Here is an 18,728-nt window from a genome sequence, read left to right as displayed (position 1 = left end):
GAGAATAAAATACCAAGGAATAAACCTAACCAAGGAGGTGAAAGACCTATGCTCTGAAAACTGTAAGATACTCAAGACAGAAATTAAAGAAGACACCAATAAATGGAAATACATCACATGCTTATGTATAAGAAGAATTAATACTGTCAAAATGGCCATCCTGCCTAAAGCAATCTACAGATTCAATGCAATCCCTATCAAAACACCAAAAGCATTCTTTAACAAACTAGAACAAATAGTTCTCAAATTCATATGGAACCAGAAAAGAATGCAAATAGCCAAAGCAATCCTGAGAAGGAAGAAGAGAGCTGGGGGATTATGCTCCCCAACTTTTAGCTCTATTACAAAGCCACAGTAGTCAAAACAATTTGGTACCGGCACAAGAACAGACACATACATGAGTGGAACAAAATAGAGAGTCCATAAACCCACACACGTATGGCCAATTAATATATGATAAAGAAGCCATGAATATACAATGGGGAAATGACAGACTCTTCAACAACTGGTGTTGGCAAACTGGACAGCTACATGTAAGAGAATGAAACTGGATTATTGTCTAACCCCATACACAAAAGTAAATTCAAAATGGATTGAAGAACTGAATGTAAGTCATGAAACCATAAAACTCTTAGAAGAAAACATCTCTTGAATATAAACATGAGCAACTTTTTCCTGAACACATATCTTTGGGCAAGGGAAACAAAATAAAAAATGAACAAGTGGGACTACATCAAACTAAAAAGCTTCTGTATAGCAAAGGACACCATCAGCAGAACAAAAAGGCATCCTACAGTATGGGAGAATATATTTGTAAATGACTTATCCAATAAGGGGTTAACATCCAAAATATATAAAGAGCTTACATGCCTCAACACACAAAAAGCAAGTAACCCAATTAAAAAATGGGTGGAGGATCTGAAAAGACACTTTTCCAAAGAAGAAATTTCAGATGGCCAACAGGCACATGAAAATATGTTTAACATCACTAATCATAGGGAAATGCAAATTAAAACCACAATGAGATATTGCCTCACACAAGTTAAGATGGCCAAAATCGAAAAGACTAAGAACAACAAATGCTGGTGAGGATGTGGAGAAAGGGGAACTGTCCTACCCTGCTGGTGGGAATGTAAATTAGTTCAACCATTGTGGAAAGCAATATGGAGGTTCCTCAACAAACTAAAAATAGAAATTGTCATTTGACCCAGTAATTCTATTTCTAGGAATTTACCCTAAGAATGCAGGAGCCCAGTTTGAAAGACATATGCACCCCTATGTTTATTGCAGCACTATTTACAATAGCAAAGATATGGAAGCAACCTAAGTGCCCATCAACATGGACAAATGAATGGATAAAGAAGATGTGGTACATATATACAATGGAGTATTATTCAGCCATAAAAAGAAAAGACATCCTACTCTTTGCAACAATGTGGATGGAGGTAGAGGGTATTATGCTCAGTTAAATAAGCCAGGTGGAAAAAGACAAGTACCAAATGACTTCACTCATTTGTGGAGTATAAAAACAAAGCAAACTTGAAGGAATAAAATAGCAGCAGACTCACAGACTCCAAGAAGGGACTAGTGGTTACCAATGGGGAGGTGTGGGGAGGGTGGATGGGGAGGAAGAAGGGGATTAAGGGGCACTATAATTCACAATCACAATGTAGGCAGGTCACGGGGAAGGCAGTACAGTTTGGAGAAGACAAGTAATGACTCTATAGTATCTTATTATGCCAAAAGACAGTGACTGCAATGGCAAGGGTGACTCAGATCTTGATAATATGGGTTAATGTTGAAACCTCAATGGTTTTCATGTGAAACCTTCATAAGATTGCATATCAATGATACTATAATAATAATAAAAAAGAATGAATCTAAAAGCTGATAAGGTTGAAAAACAGTCAGTAAAGGTGATAAAAAAAAAAAAAAGGTCAGTTCCTTAGTCACTAGAGCCACATTTCAAGTATTCAACAGCCACATGTGGCTAGTGGCTTCCATGTTAGGTAGAGCAAATATATGCTTCCATTACCAGAGAAAGCTCACAGGATTTCAGAGGGTAATCCAGTCATTCCCTTGTGAGCTGAAAGGACCAAGACCTAGTAGTTATGCAATATATTGAAGATCGTACAGAAGAGGTAAGGCTAAAATCTGTCTTTGGTGAACTCCAGTCTGCTGTGTTTCATACTATAAAATAATCTTACTAGATGTCTTAAATCCAACAATTCCACACAAATATTTATCAACTCAGAGTTAGCAGAGGCTAATTTCTAGGTATTCTTTTAAAATAAACTTCCCAACTTTCCCTTTCAAGCTTCTAAACTAAACTCTCTTTTAGCCACTTGAGTAAGGAACACAGAGAGGCATTTGTTGTTTATTAATTCAGCAAATATTTAGCTACCTACTTTGTGCTGAAATTAGCCAGAGCTGGTTTCTGTTGACTGTAACTGAGAATCCTGACTGCGGATAGAATGGGAAGGGGCTGTGGGGAACGGGAAGGGGCGATGGGGAGGGGGAGAATGTGGAGACTATCTGCCAAACTGTAATTTGTCTTTAATTAAGAGTCAACTTTATGTTCCTTAATTTGGGGTAAGAAAAGTAATGTTACCTCCTCAATAAACTGAAAGCTCCTTGAAAGCCTGGCTCATGTAGTTCCTAACAAATGTTGTTGAAGGCTACATATTTGACAAGAGTTTTGCTTTTTGGGAAAAAGTAGAGGATGGCAATAGTAAGAAATAACAGCCATAACCCTTCTTCCAGCAACATGGGAGACTGGTCAGCATTCACCTTGACCCATGCTAACAGGTGCTCCCTGGTGTACTGCTAATAATGAGCACCAGCTTTACAGTCCTTAATTTTAAAATTTCTGGTCTCTGGCAAAACAATGAGGTGCTAACAGCCTTGGTATAACCTGTAAAATGCTCTATTCCCTCTCCTCATCTCCAAATATAAGGTGTAAGACCTATCTCATGGCTTAGGAAGATTAAATGCAATAAAACTGTTTAATCCTACAAAAACATCAAGTATTTATGACCATTTTTTTAAAAGCTCTTCAGTAGAGGCGAAAGTACGTCTTATTTTTCAATTTATATGGAAAACTATTATCTTTAAGGTTACAAATTATCCACCCATAAATGGCCAAGTCAGAAATAAGGAAAAATACAAAAACAGTTTCATTACTATTGGAGCTTCTGGCTTTAGAAAGCTTTGGTAAAACTTAACGGTGGTAGACTTTAGCTTTTTAAATTGTTTACCTCATTAGCAAAATATGTTTATACATGCAACCTTAAATGTAATGTTCATATTTATATTTACTCATAAATTATGTACATGTGCTGTGCTACTAAATTATACACACATTATAAAGTATACATAAAAATATACATTTTAAAAGATGAGAAGTCCTATATTTCCTTCTTGTACCTCACAGGAGTGTCCTTCATAATAATCTTCCTACCTCAACTTGGCAATCCAGAGGATGACTGCTTTAAACTAGAGCAGTACTCACATTAATGTTTTAATCACTGGTTGCATTAAATTGACCTTACTTGGCAGAGGGATATTAAGAACATTACAAAATTCCACAGTTGGAAGCCCCTTTCACAATGACCTCAGTCAGCCTCAGCCTGGACATCCTCTTTTACATCAGGGCAGGGACCAGTCTTGGAAGTGGCTTGTTCAGGTACTGAATGGCTGTTTTATTTTTAATTTACATAGTGATTTCCTTTCTTTCTAATACAGAATGTATGCTGCACAGGGGCAGGGCCAGGGACTAGATGATCTGTTTTATTGCTGTATCCTAGTGTCTATAACAGTGTCTAGTACATAAAGATTTGTAGAAATAATGTATAAATGTTGAATGATTTTTTAGAGAATTCTGTTCCTCCTAGTCTCACTCTATAATGTAGTAACAGCAAACCCATATATCACACATATGTGCCAAGCACCATCATAAGCACTTTTGCATATTAGGTCCTTGAATCCTTACAGCAGTCTTATAAGGTAGGTACTGTCATCACTCCTATCTTGGCTGAAGAAACTGGGACACAGAGAGGTCATGTGACTTGCTGAAGGACAGTGACTGGAGAGTGGCTGAGCTGGGATTTGCTGGAGGCAGTGTGGCTCCTGGGTCCACTCTCCTGCCTCCTCTAAAACACTGCCCCCCACGCCGTTGGAGCACCGGCCCCATGTCTGCTGTTTGGATGCAGAGAGATAATGTCTAACCCTCCTTCAGGTGATGATCTTTCAGGTACAGGGCAACAGACCTCCTAAACCTTTCACATTCACCTCTTTTCTAAGCCAAATACTCTAGAGTCTTTAACTGCTCAGCAGGTGATGGGGATTCAGTCTTGTGACACCTGTGTCTCCCTCACCGTTGGGTTTGGTCAAGTTTGTCCCTGAAAGATTAAAGCCCAGCTGTGGACACCAACAGCCTTGAGTTTGAGTCCCGGCCTTGCAAAGTCACTGCTGACCCTGGGCAAGTAACTGCAGTTCGTAAGTTTCAGTTTATTCTTCTGATAAATGAGTTGATAAGAGTTCCTTCTTTGTTCACTGTCCTTTTGTCTAAATTTCTTTCCCCAGGAAGATCCTTGGCACAGCCTATCACTCTCAGGAGAGACACACTGGCATTCATTTAGATGGTGATGTTGAACTTTATGGGAATGTATTGTACTGGCTTGGGAAAGACCTTTCTCCTATTTTCACTGGAATGATTTGGCTCTTTAACTTAATTTTATATGGTGATACCGACTCAATTCTGTCTCCTGCTGCACAGTTCCTTCTTCCTCATAGGAAAAAAACCCTCATAAAAACAATTTATAATACATCAAAATATTGACAGAAAACTTAAGCCCTAATGTCTGACAATATCTGTGGGCATGATTTATTATTGAAGTTCCACTGTTATAACTTGGCAATTAGGAAATATTGATAAATGCAAACACATTATTGACGTCAATTAAAAAAGCACAAGACTGATGAGCCTCCCACAGTGCTTTGACACAAGCAGTTAGAGAGTAATGCCCATCGATACACATCTAACCACTATAAATGCCGAGGGAAATTAGGCTGCCAGGAAACAAAGGGTGCTTTCACATTAAAAGTGGGATTATTTAAACAGATGAGCATCTAGTCCACAGGAATATCTGACAGAACCTCAAGTGAAGTCCTACGGAAGAAACAGATTGCTCACTGGTGATTCATGATAAGGTAAGCAAGGGAGGTGTAAGAGGAGCCAAAGAACATGGCACGTTGTCTCGGCCAAAGGTGGGCCAAGTGCCTGGGTTGGCTGGGCCTGATCATGTCAGCGAGGAGCCCTCACCAAAGGCAGCTTTCAGGGTAGTATTTGGAATACATTTTAATATTCCCAAGTAACTTGTTTTAGAGGATCTGAAAAGAGTCTTGAATTTTTTTTTAAAAAAATAGAGGACATAAACAATGGAGGCTCCATTCTACATGTGTAGGGAGAGGCAGAATGTGACCCTCGGTTCCTGAGAGAGGACGGAGGTACTGGGGATTTGCAAAGGAGAACTGGTTAAAGGGGAAGGGAAGATAACTAATTAAGTGTTGATCACAGTGGGTTTCAAATGCTGGTAAAAGACCGAAGTGAAAATATCTACTAGACTGAGGCCAACAGGCTGCATGAAAGGAGAAGACCAAATACAAAGCTTTGAGGAGTCAACTGTATTAGCCTGTGAAGAAGGGTAAGGACAAACAAAAGGCTGAATGACTTAGTGATAAGGTCTGTGCTTTGAGACAGCAGCTGAGTTTTTGTAGGGAAGAAGCTAGAATTAAAAAAAAAATCAACTAACCCCTATTGTGGGGAAGAACTCCACAAGGCACTATGGGAGGCAAAGAGCGACACCCTTGTTGGTCTGGCAAGTTCAAAGCTCAGAGAGGCCATGTGGGACAAGGAAAGAAGGGGACTCTCACCAGAGCTTCTGGCTGCCCAAATCATACCCATCTCTTATAAGCACTGTACAGTCAGCAAAGGTGTAAACTGGTTCTCCATCTACAGAGAACTGGAGTTTAGGTACAGAGAAGGACTGGTCTGAGGTCCCTGTGGACAAAATAAATAAATAAAATAAAAAATCTTAACTTTCCTTAGAATGTTCCAAGAGCAACTAGATCACAGTTAACCTTCCAATCTAAATCTGGTGGTTGTTACGTATACCAAACCACTTCCCATCCACTGGGATGGCTAGAATCAAAACAGATAAGTGTTTGCAAGAATGTGGCAAAATTAGAACCCTTGTACACTGGTGACAGGAAAGTCAGTTTTTGGAAAACTGTTTGGCAGTTCCTCAGAAAGTTAAACATAGAGTTACTATATGACCCAGCATTTTCACTGGTAGGGTCATACCCAAGAGAAATGAAAACAAACGTCCACACAAAAATTTGTACATGATCGTTCATTATAACATTCACTAAAGCAAAAAAGTACAAAAAACCCAAATGTTCATTTACTGATGAATGGATCAATAAAATGTGGCATATTCATATAATGGAGTATTATTTGGTATTAAACGGGAATTAAGTGTGAATACATGCTACAACATGAATAACCTTGAAAATATTATGCTAAGAAGCCAGTCACAAATATAAATTCCACTTATATGAAACATCCAGAATAGGTAAATCCACACAGATGGGAAGTAGACTGGTGCCTGCCAAGGGCAAGGGGAGAGCGGGCTGGGGGGAAAAGGGGTCACTGCTAATGGGTGTTGTGTTTCTTTCTAGGGTGATGAAAATTTTCTGAAAATGACACTGTGCTAACGGTTGTACAACTCTGAATATACTAAAAGCCACTGAATTGTATGCTTCAAATAGGTGAGCTTTATGGTATGTGAATTATATCTTAATAAAGCTGTGATTTAAAGAAAAAAAGTATACACTGACTGTTCTAGCAAATTGAGGCACACAATCTAGTGAAATCTACACAGTATCAGCCTTCACTAGGAAGAACAGATTGAACTGTCAGATGGAAACTGTCTCAGAGAGATTCATCCGTGTGCTGAACCATAAGTGGTTCTGGAGGTGAGGAAAACTGGACAAGGAAATTACTGGAAAACTGCTGGAGAGAAATCTGGTGCACCGGCCTGGCCAACCCACCCTGGCTCAAGCCTGATAACAATCCTTCGGTTAGAACCTTTGGTGTTTGTCACTGGGCTGGCTCCTAAAAGCTACTGCCCTCCTGTTTCCACTGGTCTCCTTGTAGATCTGACAGTAGATGTTGAGGACAACTTGTGCAGCTCAGACAGGGCTGCAGACAGCTTCAAGGCAAGCCAAAGCAGAGAGCATGCTTCCTACCAACAATTTTATTAGCATATTTCTTGGTGTAGAGCTGCACTAAACTTCTTTTCTTCCCATATATTCCCCTGAAAGGAGAGAAAGTGCATGACTTCCCGAGTGATTTTACCTGCCTTGGAATCTGACTTGGGAAAAGGCCTGCTTCCAAAGGACCTGTGGATGTTCTTATTGCCAGGGTTATGTGACAAACAGAAGCGCAGGATGGAGGAGCTACAATTTATATGAGCAGCAGCCCTCAGTTGTACTAAAAAATCCCCCCAACAGAATGTTAATTAACTTCTGTGGATGAAGACTGCATTCCCAAGATGTCTCTGCCATTCTTTTGGCAGTAAGCCTTATTATTCTACTTGTTAGGAACAAAACAGCAGCAGAAACACAGAACCAAAGAATGGACTAACAGTTATCAAAAGGAAAGGGACTGGGGAGGATGGGTGGGAAGGGAGGGATAAGGGCGGGGAAAAAGAAAGGGGGCATTACGATTAGCATGTGTAATGTATGTGTGGGGCATGGGGAGGGCTGTGCAACACGGAGAAGATGAGTAGGGATTCTGCAGCATCTTACTACGCTGATGGACAGTGACTGTAATGGGGTTTGTGGGGGGGACTTGGTGAAGTGGGGAGCCTAGTAAACATAACGTTCTTCATGTAATTGTAGATTACTGATACCAAAAAAAGAATACTGTCTTGAAATATCAGTCTGAACCCCAAAGAACATATCAGGAGCATGCACTCTGTCTTTCTTGATGTGAGCACATGTGATTTTCAGTAGTAATAAGAGTTTCATTGTTTAATATATAAGAGAACTTGAACAGAGTCTGAATCTCTGAAAAGTGCAACAGGGTAAAAATTATCCCCAGAACAAAGGTTTAATTAAGAGAGATCCAGAATTCAGTAATCACAAAAATCAAAGACAACTTGCGCACTAGACTGCCTTCGGGAGAACACGCACTCTGTGCAGGATGACTGGTTGGCGTCTTCCCCAGCTTACTGTAAACTCTTGGTTCTCAACCTTGGTTGCACCCCATAATCACCTGAGGAGCTTTACAAATCTTGATGCCTGAGTCCCACCTACAGAGACTCAAATTCCATTGGTCTGGAGTGGCCTGGTCACAGGGATTGGTAAAAGCATCCCAGGTTCTAAGGTATAGTCGAGGTCGGGAACCACTAGCATACGGCAAAAAGTCCTGCATTTGAAGATCCCACTACAGGCCAGGTAGCCTTTGGTTCCCTCAGAAACACAGTTTAAAATATAAAGTTGAGTTGAACTAAATTCGAAGTGTACTACAACATATAGGCACAAAACATTTAAAAATTAAGAAAAAAATTTTCATTTTCTGGGTAAGCATAATATCGTTGTTTTGAGACTGGTTCTAGTTTTTCTTCCTAAATACTACGAAGTGCTTAGAAAACTTGTGCATGATTTAAAGTATCTGAGGTGAGTAAGTAAGTGTAACACAGGCATTTGATATGGAACGCGGCAGTGTTCATTTAGTTGCATGTCGAGAAGGGGGTGCGAGCAGTCTGGCTAGCCTTGGTGCTGTTTGCCTCAAGGGTCCTGTGTGCACTAGTGCATGACAGGCGTGCATACTCTCCCCCATCCAGCCAAAAACTTCAGATTCCTGACAGTGGCCTGAAAACATACCAAAGTCCCAGATGACCGTCAACGGGAGGTAGGGGTTTGATCAGCTCAAGCCATAAACTATTCCGTTTCTCTGAATGAGTCATTTCACTGCTCAGACTGAATCCTCTTCCCAGCCTTCCGAACAGCTCTGGGTCTGGTCTCCTGGCTCACATCCTTAGCTAGTGGCTGCTGTCTCTAGAGGGAACAATCTGTCCTTCAGTCGTGCCAGCAGTAAGGCTCTAAGAGCTCTGAAAGCGTGGGCCCTCTGTACCTCTTTTTTGTGTATACCAGAGGGTGCAGGGCATGGGGATTCAGGAGCCACAGAGCTGTGGGTGCCTCCCCAAGACATTCCTGGACTTTGAGCACTCACTACCTCTCAGCGGAAAGGGGTTTCAAGGCTACAAAAGTACATCTAAATCAAGTTTTTATGAAATTCATTTTATCAAAATACAATGAAAGGATCCTACTATAAAGGCAATGTGGGATGGTGATGGAAACCTTAGCTCAAATCCTGGTTTCAACAATAATGGCTATGGAGTTTCACGTTCCTTAACTTCTCTGAGTTGATTTCTTAAATTCCCTGCGCCGTAGTTTCCATACCTAGAAAGTGAGGAAACTGCAGAGTAGATGTGACTGAAATGGTCCATGCGAGCAGCATGCAGCATACAGTAGGAGATAATGAAATGTTGGCCCCTTTGTCTCCACAGTGAGTGAACAACCGTAACCAGAATTAGTTTCTACAGGTGCTCAATCAACCTCTCATTACATTTTCTTGGTAATCCGAATCTTCATAATTAATTTGTTTACACAAAACACCCCGGCAAGAACATCACTGCATTTGATTCTTCCTACATTTTCAGAGGTGTCTGAATTCACATAAATAGAGTCCCCCCACAGGGTAAAGGTGAGTAAGTTATATCATATTGAGGATCTTCATGTCCACAACACCTGTAGTCCATGAAGCTCTGGAGAACTGATCAGACGGGTAAGGGGAGTTTGGCTCAGTTATTTGGTACCTGGTTTCCTGAACTTGCCTGTGACTCTCCACCCATCATGGAGAGGCCGATCTCCCAACTTCCAATCCCATATACAAATATACAAATATGAACCTTATGCCACCCCAACAGGCTCCAAAGAAAGACAGAGGCTACAGAAGGACCACGCGGTCTAACTCAGCAATGAGTCTCATTCAAATCGCTGGGCAAGAATTACTTGATTTAACAGGCCTTTCCAAAGTGGCTTTGGTCAGTCCACTCTTTTTGTTTCTCAATTCTCCCAAGAAAATACGAATAGATTGTCATAAGTTTGTATGTATGTCAGGGCTGCCGTTTGTCCCAAAGAGAGGAAGAACTATTATAACTGATTATGTTTCTAGTTATTGTTCCCGTGTTATGGATAAAATTTTGCTAGCTCAAGTAAGACTTTTTGCTATGCTGATAAAAGTTATTCCATAAATGGAGTGAATGACACTGAGACACTATTAAGAAATTCCAGTATATATAATTCAGTCCTTTAGAATTAAAGCAGATAATCCATTTGATAATATTTTCTAAGCACCATCACTACGTAAGGCCTTATGATAAGTGTGGAAACAGACACAGTCCCTCTCCTCAAGGAGACAAGGATAACAAAACCCCAAGACTAAAAACCTCATGTGCTACTCTCATTACTTGGCTACCTGTATGTGGGCATGTGCACATGAAGTGTCCTTCGTCTGTCATTAGAAAACAAATTTCTCAAATACTGACCATTATTAGCTCTCTCTGCCACATTTAGGTTATGTTCCAGTGGCCAGGTAATAATGTTTAGGCATACAGATTCTCTGAAATGAGCATTACAGAAATCTAAGGAAAATTTCGTCCAAGCTCTGTTGAGACATATCTTGTTCATCAGGCATTGTTCTGTGTACATGAGTGTGGACAGAAAGATAACAGTGGAATCAGCTCTTTCTACCCATAAATCCTGCTCTGCTAGGCCAATTAAGGGTGCTGGGTTCTGCCTTCCAATCTTCTGAATTTGAGGACACCTCTATTTATTCAGAGTAAAGCACCTCCAGCTTTCACTTCCAAACACCAACTTGCCCTACCTGCTAGTTTTATTTTCCTATAGCCTTTTGTTCATTTCAAAGCCTAGCAGTCTGTGATGTGAGAGGAACCTTAAAATAAGGAAGTAAGATTATGTGCACTGAATTTCCCTTTTGCCCTCTCACTTCTATTGGGTGGACAGACTTTTATCGGCATCTGATAAATATTTCATAGAGAAACTGTCACTTGCAATTTAATCTTCACAGTTCTACCTAAACCACTGAAAAGCATTTGGAAAAGTCAGACCAATATTACAGCAAGCACCATATGCCAAAAGCCTCAGACCAGCAAGGCCTCCGGAGTCAGCTGGGAGGGGGCTAGAGCACAGGACTGCCTGAAAGAAGAACTGGCAGCTACTCCCTTTCTGTACAGTGAGAGTCTGAAACCAAACCAAGACACATCACAATTAATTTAGCACTTGAGTATTTAAAAGAAGTATGGAAAAAACAATTTGAAGCATGGGGGAAGCTGAAACTATCTTTCACGTATAGAACACACACATGGGCCAGGTACCATCCCACGTGCTTTGCAAACACTGTGCCTTCACTGTTCTCACTTCCCTAAAAGTGGGAATATGTGTGCCTATTTTACAGAAAAGGCAAACGAGATAAATGGGAAGTCATTTTCCTAAGTTCATAAAGCCAGGGAGTGGTAGCCAGGATTTGAAGCCACTCCTGTGCCCTTCATGTCTCCCAGTGGGTAAGAAAATACGAAGAGAGTTCAGGAGCCTCATGTCATACTGCCAGGAGTCACCTCATCGGATCCCCTTTTGTTCTTAGCTTATTCTGGCAGAGCCAGACACTAATTTCCAGGAGTTCATGGCTTCCTTTCTAATAAGGAGGATGGCCACTTCCTCAGCCGAGGCAGGAGCTTCAGTCGGAGGGCTGTTTAGGGGAGGTTAACTCTACTTACTGGTGAGCAGCTTGCTGACTTCAGAGCGCGCCAGCACACATTATCTCACACTGTATTCACAAAGATGCTAAGAAGTACACAGGGCAGGTATCTTTACACATCAGAAGACTTGTGGTCAGAAAGGCCAAGCCTGTTATTTAAGCCATGAGTCAGAGGCAGAGTCTGGGCTCTGAAACTCTTGCTTCTGTGTCTTCCTAATGAGCTATCTTGCCTTTATTATAATAGCATTAGCGGAGCGCTTACTGCATTGACAAGGCACTGGTATGGTGGTGTACAACTCTCTCTCTCTAGACGGTCAGAGGCTAAGGGCAGAGATGGCTGATTAACAAGCCACTGCAGAGTTTGTAATAAAGGCTGTGAGAGTCACACTTCAGTGCTTTAGTGGCCCAGAGGACCAGAAGATGCCAGCAGGCTCCAAAGGCCTTCCCTTTGGGAGCTGGCCAATGCAGGAGGCTCGCTGAGCATTCGCTGCACGCTTTGTGCTGTGCTGGCCCAGTGCACATGGGAGCACAGCCCTCCAGGATCCTGCAGTACAGCTGAAGACAGAGATGTCATTGCCTCCAGTCAGGAAGCAACAGCAATGTTGTGAAGGCAAGACATGAAATACGACTCAATGGGATAGGCTCTGCACGGCACAGGCATGCACAGGAGGCAAGTTGTTTGCCTACTGGTTTCCTAAACCGCCTACGTATGAAAAAAGAGTGGCCGATGTCTCATAAGAAAAAATGGGCTCAGCTTTAAAGAATATTTCTGGAAAGAAAACTACTTTGGTATTACACAGACACCTATGCATTCAGCTATAAACTTTAAAGGAGAGCACACTTAGTCTGGCACTGCTAAGGTAGAATCTCGCTGGAAGCAAGAGGAAAATGTATGTTGTTCTTTCTACTGGTCTCCCCCTTCCCATCCTACTCCTCCTCAGAAGGTCTGGTGAGTCTCAATTAAGAAAACCTCACTAGTAAATGAGGTGTTTACAGTCTGTCAGCTGTGTGAAAGGGCAGCTTCTGTACACAGTTCACAGACCCCTCAGGTCACCAAGATCCCTGTAACATTCCTGCCATTGTTCTTGGATATTAAGGGATTTTACAAAGCATAGCCAAAGGCTTTTCTCACATTGGCCCTGCTGCTGAGGCTGACTAGGAAGGCGGAACATCACATAACTCGGTGTCACGTAACGCCGCTATCCCTCCCCTCAACAAGATGCGCTGTCTGTGAGATCTGGGGAGTCAGGATTCCTTTCTAAAGTCAGTTCAGCAAATAGAGAATGTCAGTGAGGTAACTCACCCTTGGTCAAAATCCAACATTCACACGTATGTTTCTGGGACCGAACAATCGTTACCAATCATTTTCAGAATCAGACAATGTCAGTCGTGAAAGGGACCCTAGAGAGGCATGGAGAAGACCCTTTCCTCAGCCACAGGAGGAAGCTGGCATGTGAGGATTGTCTGCCAGCTGGCAGGTGGTTGGAAGCAGAATCCAGGTCTGCTGGCTCCCGGGCCAGCCAGCACTCAGTTGAGTATTTACCGACCTCCAGGGGCATGGCCATCTGTGTAGACAACTCTGGAATGTACTCACTTATTAGTGAAATGTAATAATCTGTTGAGAGAAACCCCAAGTCCAAACTCAACAAGGCAGTTAGAGGTTTAAATACAGCAGAGTTATAAAACAAATTCTTGTGCGTTAGAGATCTTGGAAACCACTGAGCCCTATTCCTTACTTTTCAAAGTCAAGGCCTAAAGGGTCATGTACTTTCTGATGATACTATTGCTAATTTGTGATAGACTTTGAAGGGGAATCCATGTGAGCTCCATGTTGGTGCAATTTTCACTACATTAAGGAAGTGAGATGTGTATGGAGAAGTCCTTATTAAGCCGAATGAAATAGAACAGTTTGAAGAAAAACATTTAAAATACTGATTTAATAGTACACCAGTATTATTTAGTAAAACCAAGGTTATTATAGTACCACATGTTAGAAAACTTTCAGAGCCTTTTGATTACTTATACCTGACCAGTTCATGAAATGCCAGCCTTATTATCAGACTGGGGAAGAGAGAAAATTTCTGACACATCATTTGGCTCTGGTATTTCAAAAACATGGCAAGGACAAAACTAACATTAACTGAAGAATGGTATTCCTTTGCCTTTAGTAGAAAAATTGAGTGGTGATAATGTTTTAAGAGATTAAATACCGTGAGCAAGGATAAAGAGCTACTGAACAAGTGTCAGGACTTAAATTTAGGTGTATCTTGCTCAAAGTCTCTTCTCTTCTCTTACCTATTACTCCTATCATGTCTCTGAATAAAACAAGCGCAGCTTTTCAGACTGATAGATGTACAGTTAGGAGAAATCATTTCAAAAGCACCAATGAATCGATCCATATCTTCATTTACAGATGAAACCCATCAAATCTGAAAAAATATAACTGCAGACAGCATATGCTCAGGAATCGACAGCACGTTCTCATTTACATGCTGGGCATGGGGTCATTACCTCCCTGTCACCTCAGAAGATGTGGCACAGAAACACAAATTAACATCAACGGGGTGCATCCCTTCTCCTGACCTTCCTAGAAGGTGGGGCACTGCTCCTTTGTCATTTTGGGAGAAGATTTGCATAAGCATGACTGGAATTAACTCTGATTACCTGAAAGGACAAGCCAAGCAGTAAGGCATCAGGAGGTTTCCACCAAAGGGCACTTCAGTGATAGCTTGTCAGGAAAAGTACAGTTGGAGCTGCAACCTTCAGATCTGTGGGGAGATTCTGAGCAAACACTTCCTAAATAAGGGGGCTGAACTTTAACATTTTCAGACTGTGGTGTTTGTATGTTTCTTTCTTTTGAAGGCAGACAGAGTTGAGGAGTTTTTTGGAGAAATGATAAGGCAGACCAGCCCTTAGAGATAAACTATTCATGAGCCCACAGAAGGTAAGCTGTTACCTTCTAATAAGAGCTCCAAATGAACAGTTAGAAAAAGCAGCACACATTTTGCTTATTCTCTCATCTCCAACATCTTGTTTACCTTCTGTCAAAACAAGGCCACCCACAGTATGATCTCTTTTAAGAACTGGCTAAAATGTGAGAATAGTTGCGGGCCCACCATTCTCCTAATTGTATGTCCTTGGGAGAATTACTCAAACACTCCAACTCCGAATTTCCTCATCTCCACATGAGAATGATAGTATCTTCTCACAGGGCTGCTACTGGGAGAACCACACGATGCATTCCAAGTGCTCAGCGCACAGCATCTCTGAATGCCTGGAGAGGGTGCAATAAACCAACACTGGAAACAAACACGTGTCCTCACTACCACCACGGTCATCAGTAAGATTGTCTCTTTACAGATGTGGTGAGTAAGGCAAATAAGGAACTTGCCCCATATAGCACAGTAAGTTACTACCAGAGCTGAGGTTATCTCACCTCTTGCCTATACCATCTGTGTACTTCCTGCCCCAGAGTTGATGACATCTACTTCCAGTTTAGGCACTTCAGCAACAAAAACACTTCTTTAAGAATTCTAGAGTGAGCAGCTACAGTAGACCAGATAGGAGGATAATATTAATTGCAAAATGAAACACGTGCAAAAGCTTTCTATAAATAGCATTACTTCTGCCTTCTTCATGAGCTTGTGGGAGCATGGAAATATTCAAAAGAACTATTACTGAATGTGAAAAGTGCAATGTGAGATAGGCTTTTCCCAGAAAGGAAATGGTGCCTTGTTTTGTGCATGTCACCCTTGGAGGGACCAAGCAAATTTAATGGGCCATCTCCAGCTGAGAGGCATTTCTTCCACAGGAGTGCCAGCTGTGGGAATACTATTGCCCCAGACTTTAGGATTTACTGGAATTTCTAGAAAAAGCAGAGGGAGGAAATTAGTTTAAATTCTTGTAGGAAGAAGTCTTTTTATAGTTGCAGAGGAACTATATATTGAACAGACTAAAAAAAAAAATGAATGTCTTACATAAGCCAAGGAAGGTATAAAACTAAGCAACCCTCCCACCCCTGCTTTCTTAAGCTTTGACAGGGGCTGGGGAGTTTTTCATTCATATATACAAAGATATAGGGTTCACTTAGGGGGCAATTCTGGTCACTATATATAAATTCATGTTGATTTCCTGAGGATTTTTATTGAAGTTCAAGACAGAATGCTTAAATCTCCTTTGCCTCTGACTTGATTTTTTGTTAGTTTTTAAATATGTAGATTGATCCTTCAATCTAATTTTGTTGACCTATATAGGCATAGGGGGAAGTACTGCTCTGATACCCTACATATTTCTGTCTGATTAAATGAGTGACCAGATGAGATCTAAAATGGAGGAGAAGGAAGGGTTTGTCTCCAGAGGATCGAAATGAGAAGGAACTTCTACAAGGTTGTGATGGATCTTATAATTTCATCCCAACTCTGTCTCCAAAAAGCTTATAAAGTCACTTCATAATTACATGGCAAAAAGAGGGCTCTCAATAGACACTTAAGAAAAGAATATTGTGGGCATGGAATTGCAAACTACATTTAATTTATCTAGCAGATGTGTTTAATGTAGCTGAGAAGCCAGAGAGGGAGCAGAGAGAAGTCAAATCAAGAAGAAACTTGTACTAATGTTAAAGTCTGACTCGAGGAAGGCATTCTCATCTTTCATTTGCCCATCAGTTATTATATTATTGCTCAACTGTTGTTTCATTTTCACTGAAAGAAAACATTCTGCTCAGAGATATGCTCTAGTACTGGTGAAATATCTTCTACCAGGAAAAAGAGGGCTAGCAGCAGAGGTAGATGCTAGCAACATTAATAAAATACTTCAATTTTTTGACTTTCCTTGTAGCAGAAATGTTAGACCAAGAGAAGTTTCTGTAATTTATGATGGTATAAATACATAGCTGGCTTACAACTATGCTCATCTACAGCGCAAACTCTGCAGAGTTAAGATCTTGGTGAAAATAGGCCAAGGAAAGCTAAGCATTAGAGTAATTAAAGGTGTATCAGTAAGTTTCTGTGAATAAAGAAGATGGGGACAGATACTTATGCGAAATGCTGAACCACAGAATTGTAGAACTGAAAGTAGCCTTAGAAATTACAGTATAATCCATTGATTTTACAGATAAGAAACTAAAGGCTCACAGATATAAATCCTCTTGTTTAAGTTTCAAATGACTTAAGCCTCCTACCCTCAGGCACCAGTGCCTGAAGCATTTACTTTTATTTTCTCCAATTAAGAAAAAAATGATGACTAGCTATAAGTCTTTCTTGTGGGGGAAGGAGAGATATTTTTTATTGTGGAAAAAAGAACAGATAAGATTTACCATCTTAACTCTTTTTCAGTGTATAGCTCAGTTAAACACATTCACCTTACCGTGCAACAGATCTCTAGAACTTTTTATCCTGCAGTATGGAAGCTCGGTACCCATTCAGGAACAAGTCCCCTCTCCCTCCTCTCCCCAGTCCCTGGCAACCACCATACTAAGTTTTGTCTCTGAATTTGCCTACCCTAGGAACGTCAGATAAGTGGAGTCATACAGTATTTGCCCTTTTGTGACTGGCTTATATCACTCAGCATAGTATCTTCAAGGTTCATCAATGTAACATGTGACAGAATATCTTTTTTTTCACGGCTGGGTAATATTTCATTGTATGCATATATACCACATTTTGTTTATCCATTCATCCACTGGTAGAAATTTGAATTGCTTCTACCTTTTGGCTATTATGAACAGTATGTAATTCTTTTCATGTATTTTTAAATACCCTTAATGTAGGCAGTAATTTTCTTTTATTCCATCAAAACAACTGCCAACTAAATTTTAGAGACTCTCCCAAACTATCAGAATGGTACTTAAGGCAAATGTATACATGAGGAGAGATAAGGAGTGCACTATGACTTTCCCCCAAAGGACCTAATTAAGCCAATCCTACCTTTTCCCAGGCTGTTCTAAAGGATGATGACAACTGTGGGTAAGATATTACTTGTAACTCAGTTTTAACCACTACTTAGGGCATTGGGGCAAATGCTGCAGAGGCTGACAGTGAAAGAAGACAGTCACTGTTCACTAGCTCCTCATTTCACAACAGGCACATTAAGAAAGTTATTTGGTGGACATTTCTCTTGAGACTACATCATAAAATGACAAATAAAAGTAAATATAGTTTCAGAGACTCTTATCTATCAATATCCAAAATGCCAATAAATTGGGCAAACTACTTTGCTTTCAGTGATCTACAAATATAATTAAGTGTAAGCAAAGAAACACTGAAAATGCTTATCCAACACATATACACTCAAGTTAACAAAAATGTGTGCTACTTGTAATATCACCTATTTCTTCCTATCTTGAATGGCTGTAAATAGTCTGCTCTTAATTGTTTACTGCAGGTTCATAATCTGATTCTGATACATACACTATTTGAACTGTTTCATTAAAAAAGAAACTAGCTGATAACAATTTGTAATCACAATATAGGTTGATCACAGGGATGGTAGTACAGCATGGAGAATATACCCAATGATTCTGAAACTTCTTACTACTTTGATAGATAGTAACTGCACTAGAGGGTGTGAGGATTTAACAATACGGGTAACTGTTGAGCCACTGTGTTGTATATTTGAAACCAACATAAGATTGTATATCAGTGATACTTTAGTAAAAAAAAAAAAAAAACTAGCTAGGGGTACAGCTTCTGCACTGGTCACATGATGAGTCAGTGGTAGCCCAGATGTGTCCAGCTATGGTCAGTGCAATATGGGGCTGGAGGTTGCGGTGGCCATGGCATGGCAGTGTCTTCGTTGGTGGCTGCTGTGGTGGAGCCCCTGC

The 18,728-nt window shown here is 40.7% G+C and overlaps 1 protein-coding gene across 2 annotated transcripts in view; it reads right to left on the bottom strand.

Moving 5' to 3' along the window:
* Window positions 1-18,728, bottom strand: part of LYRM4 (LYR motif containing 4) — a 159,326-nt gene that overhangs the window by 83,542 nt on the left and 57,056 nt on the right. The window contains exon 3 of one of the 2 annotated variants that reach the window (XM_073224697.1): window positions 6,521-18,724. The exons of the other annotated variant lie outside the window; for it this stretch is intronic. Within the exon in view, the coding sequence (XP_073080798.1) occupies window positions 18,647-18,724 (78 nt within the window). The 3' untranslated portion in view covers window positions 6,521-18,646. Of the gene's footprint in view, window positions 1-6,520; window positions 18,725-18,728 lie in introns of those variants that run through there. 2 annotated transcript variants of the gene reach the window in all.

The sequence above is a fragment of the Manis javanica genome, chromosome 16 (genome assembly GCF_040802235.1).
Source record: "Manis javanica isolate MJ-LG chromosome 16, MJ_LKY, whole genome shotgun sequence".
Lineage (NCBI taxonomy): Eukaryota > Metazoa > Chordata > Mammalia > Pholidota > Manidae > Manis > Manis javanica.
Note: the sequence above shows the minus strand (reverse complement) of the source record. Positions and strands in the feature narration are given on the sequence as shown.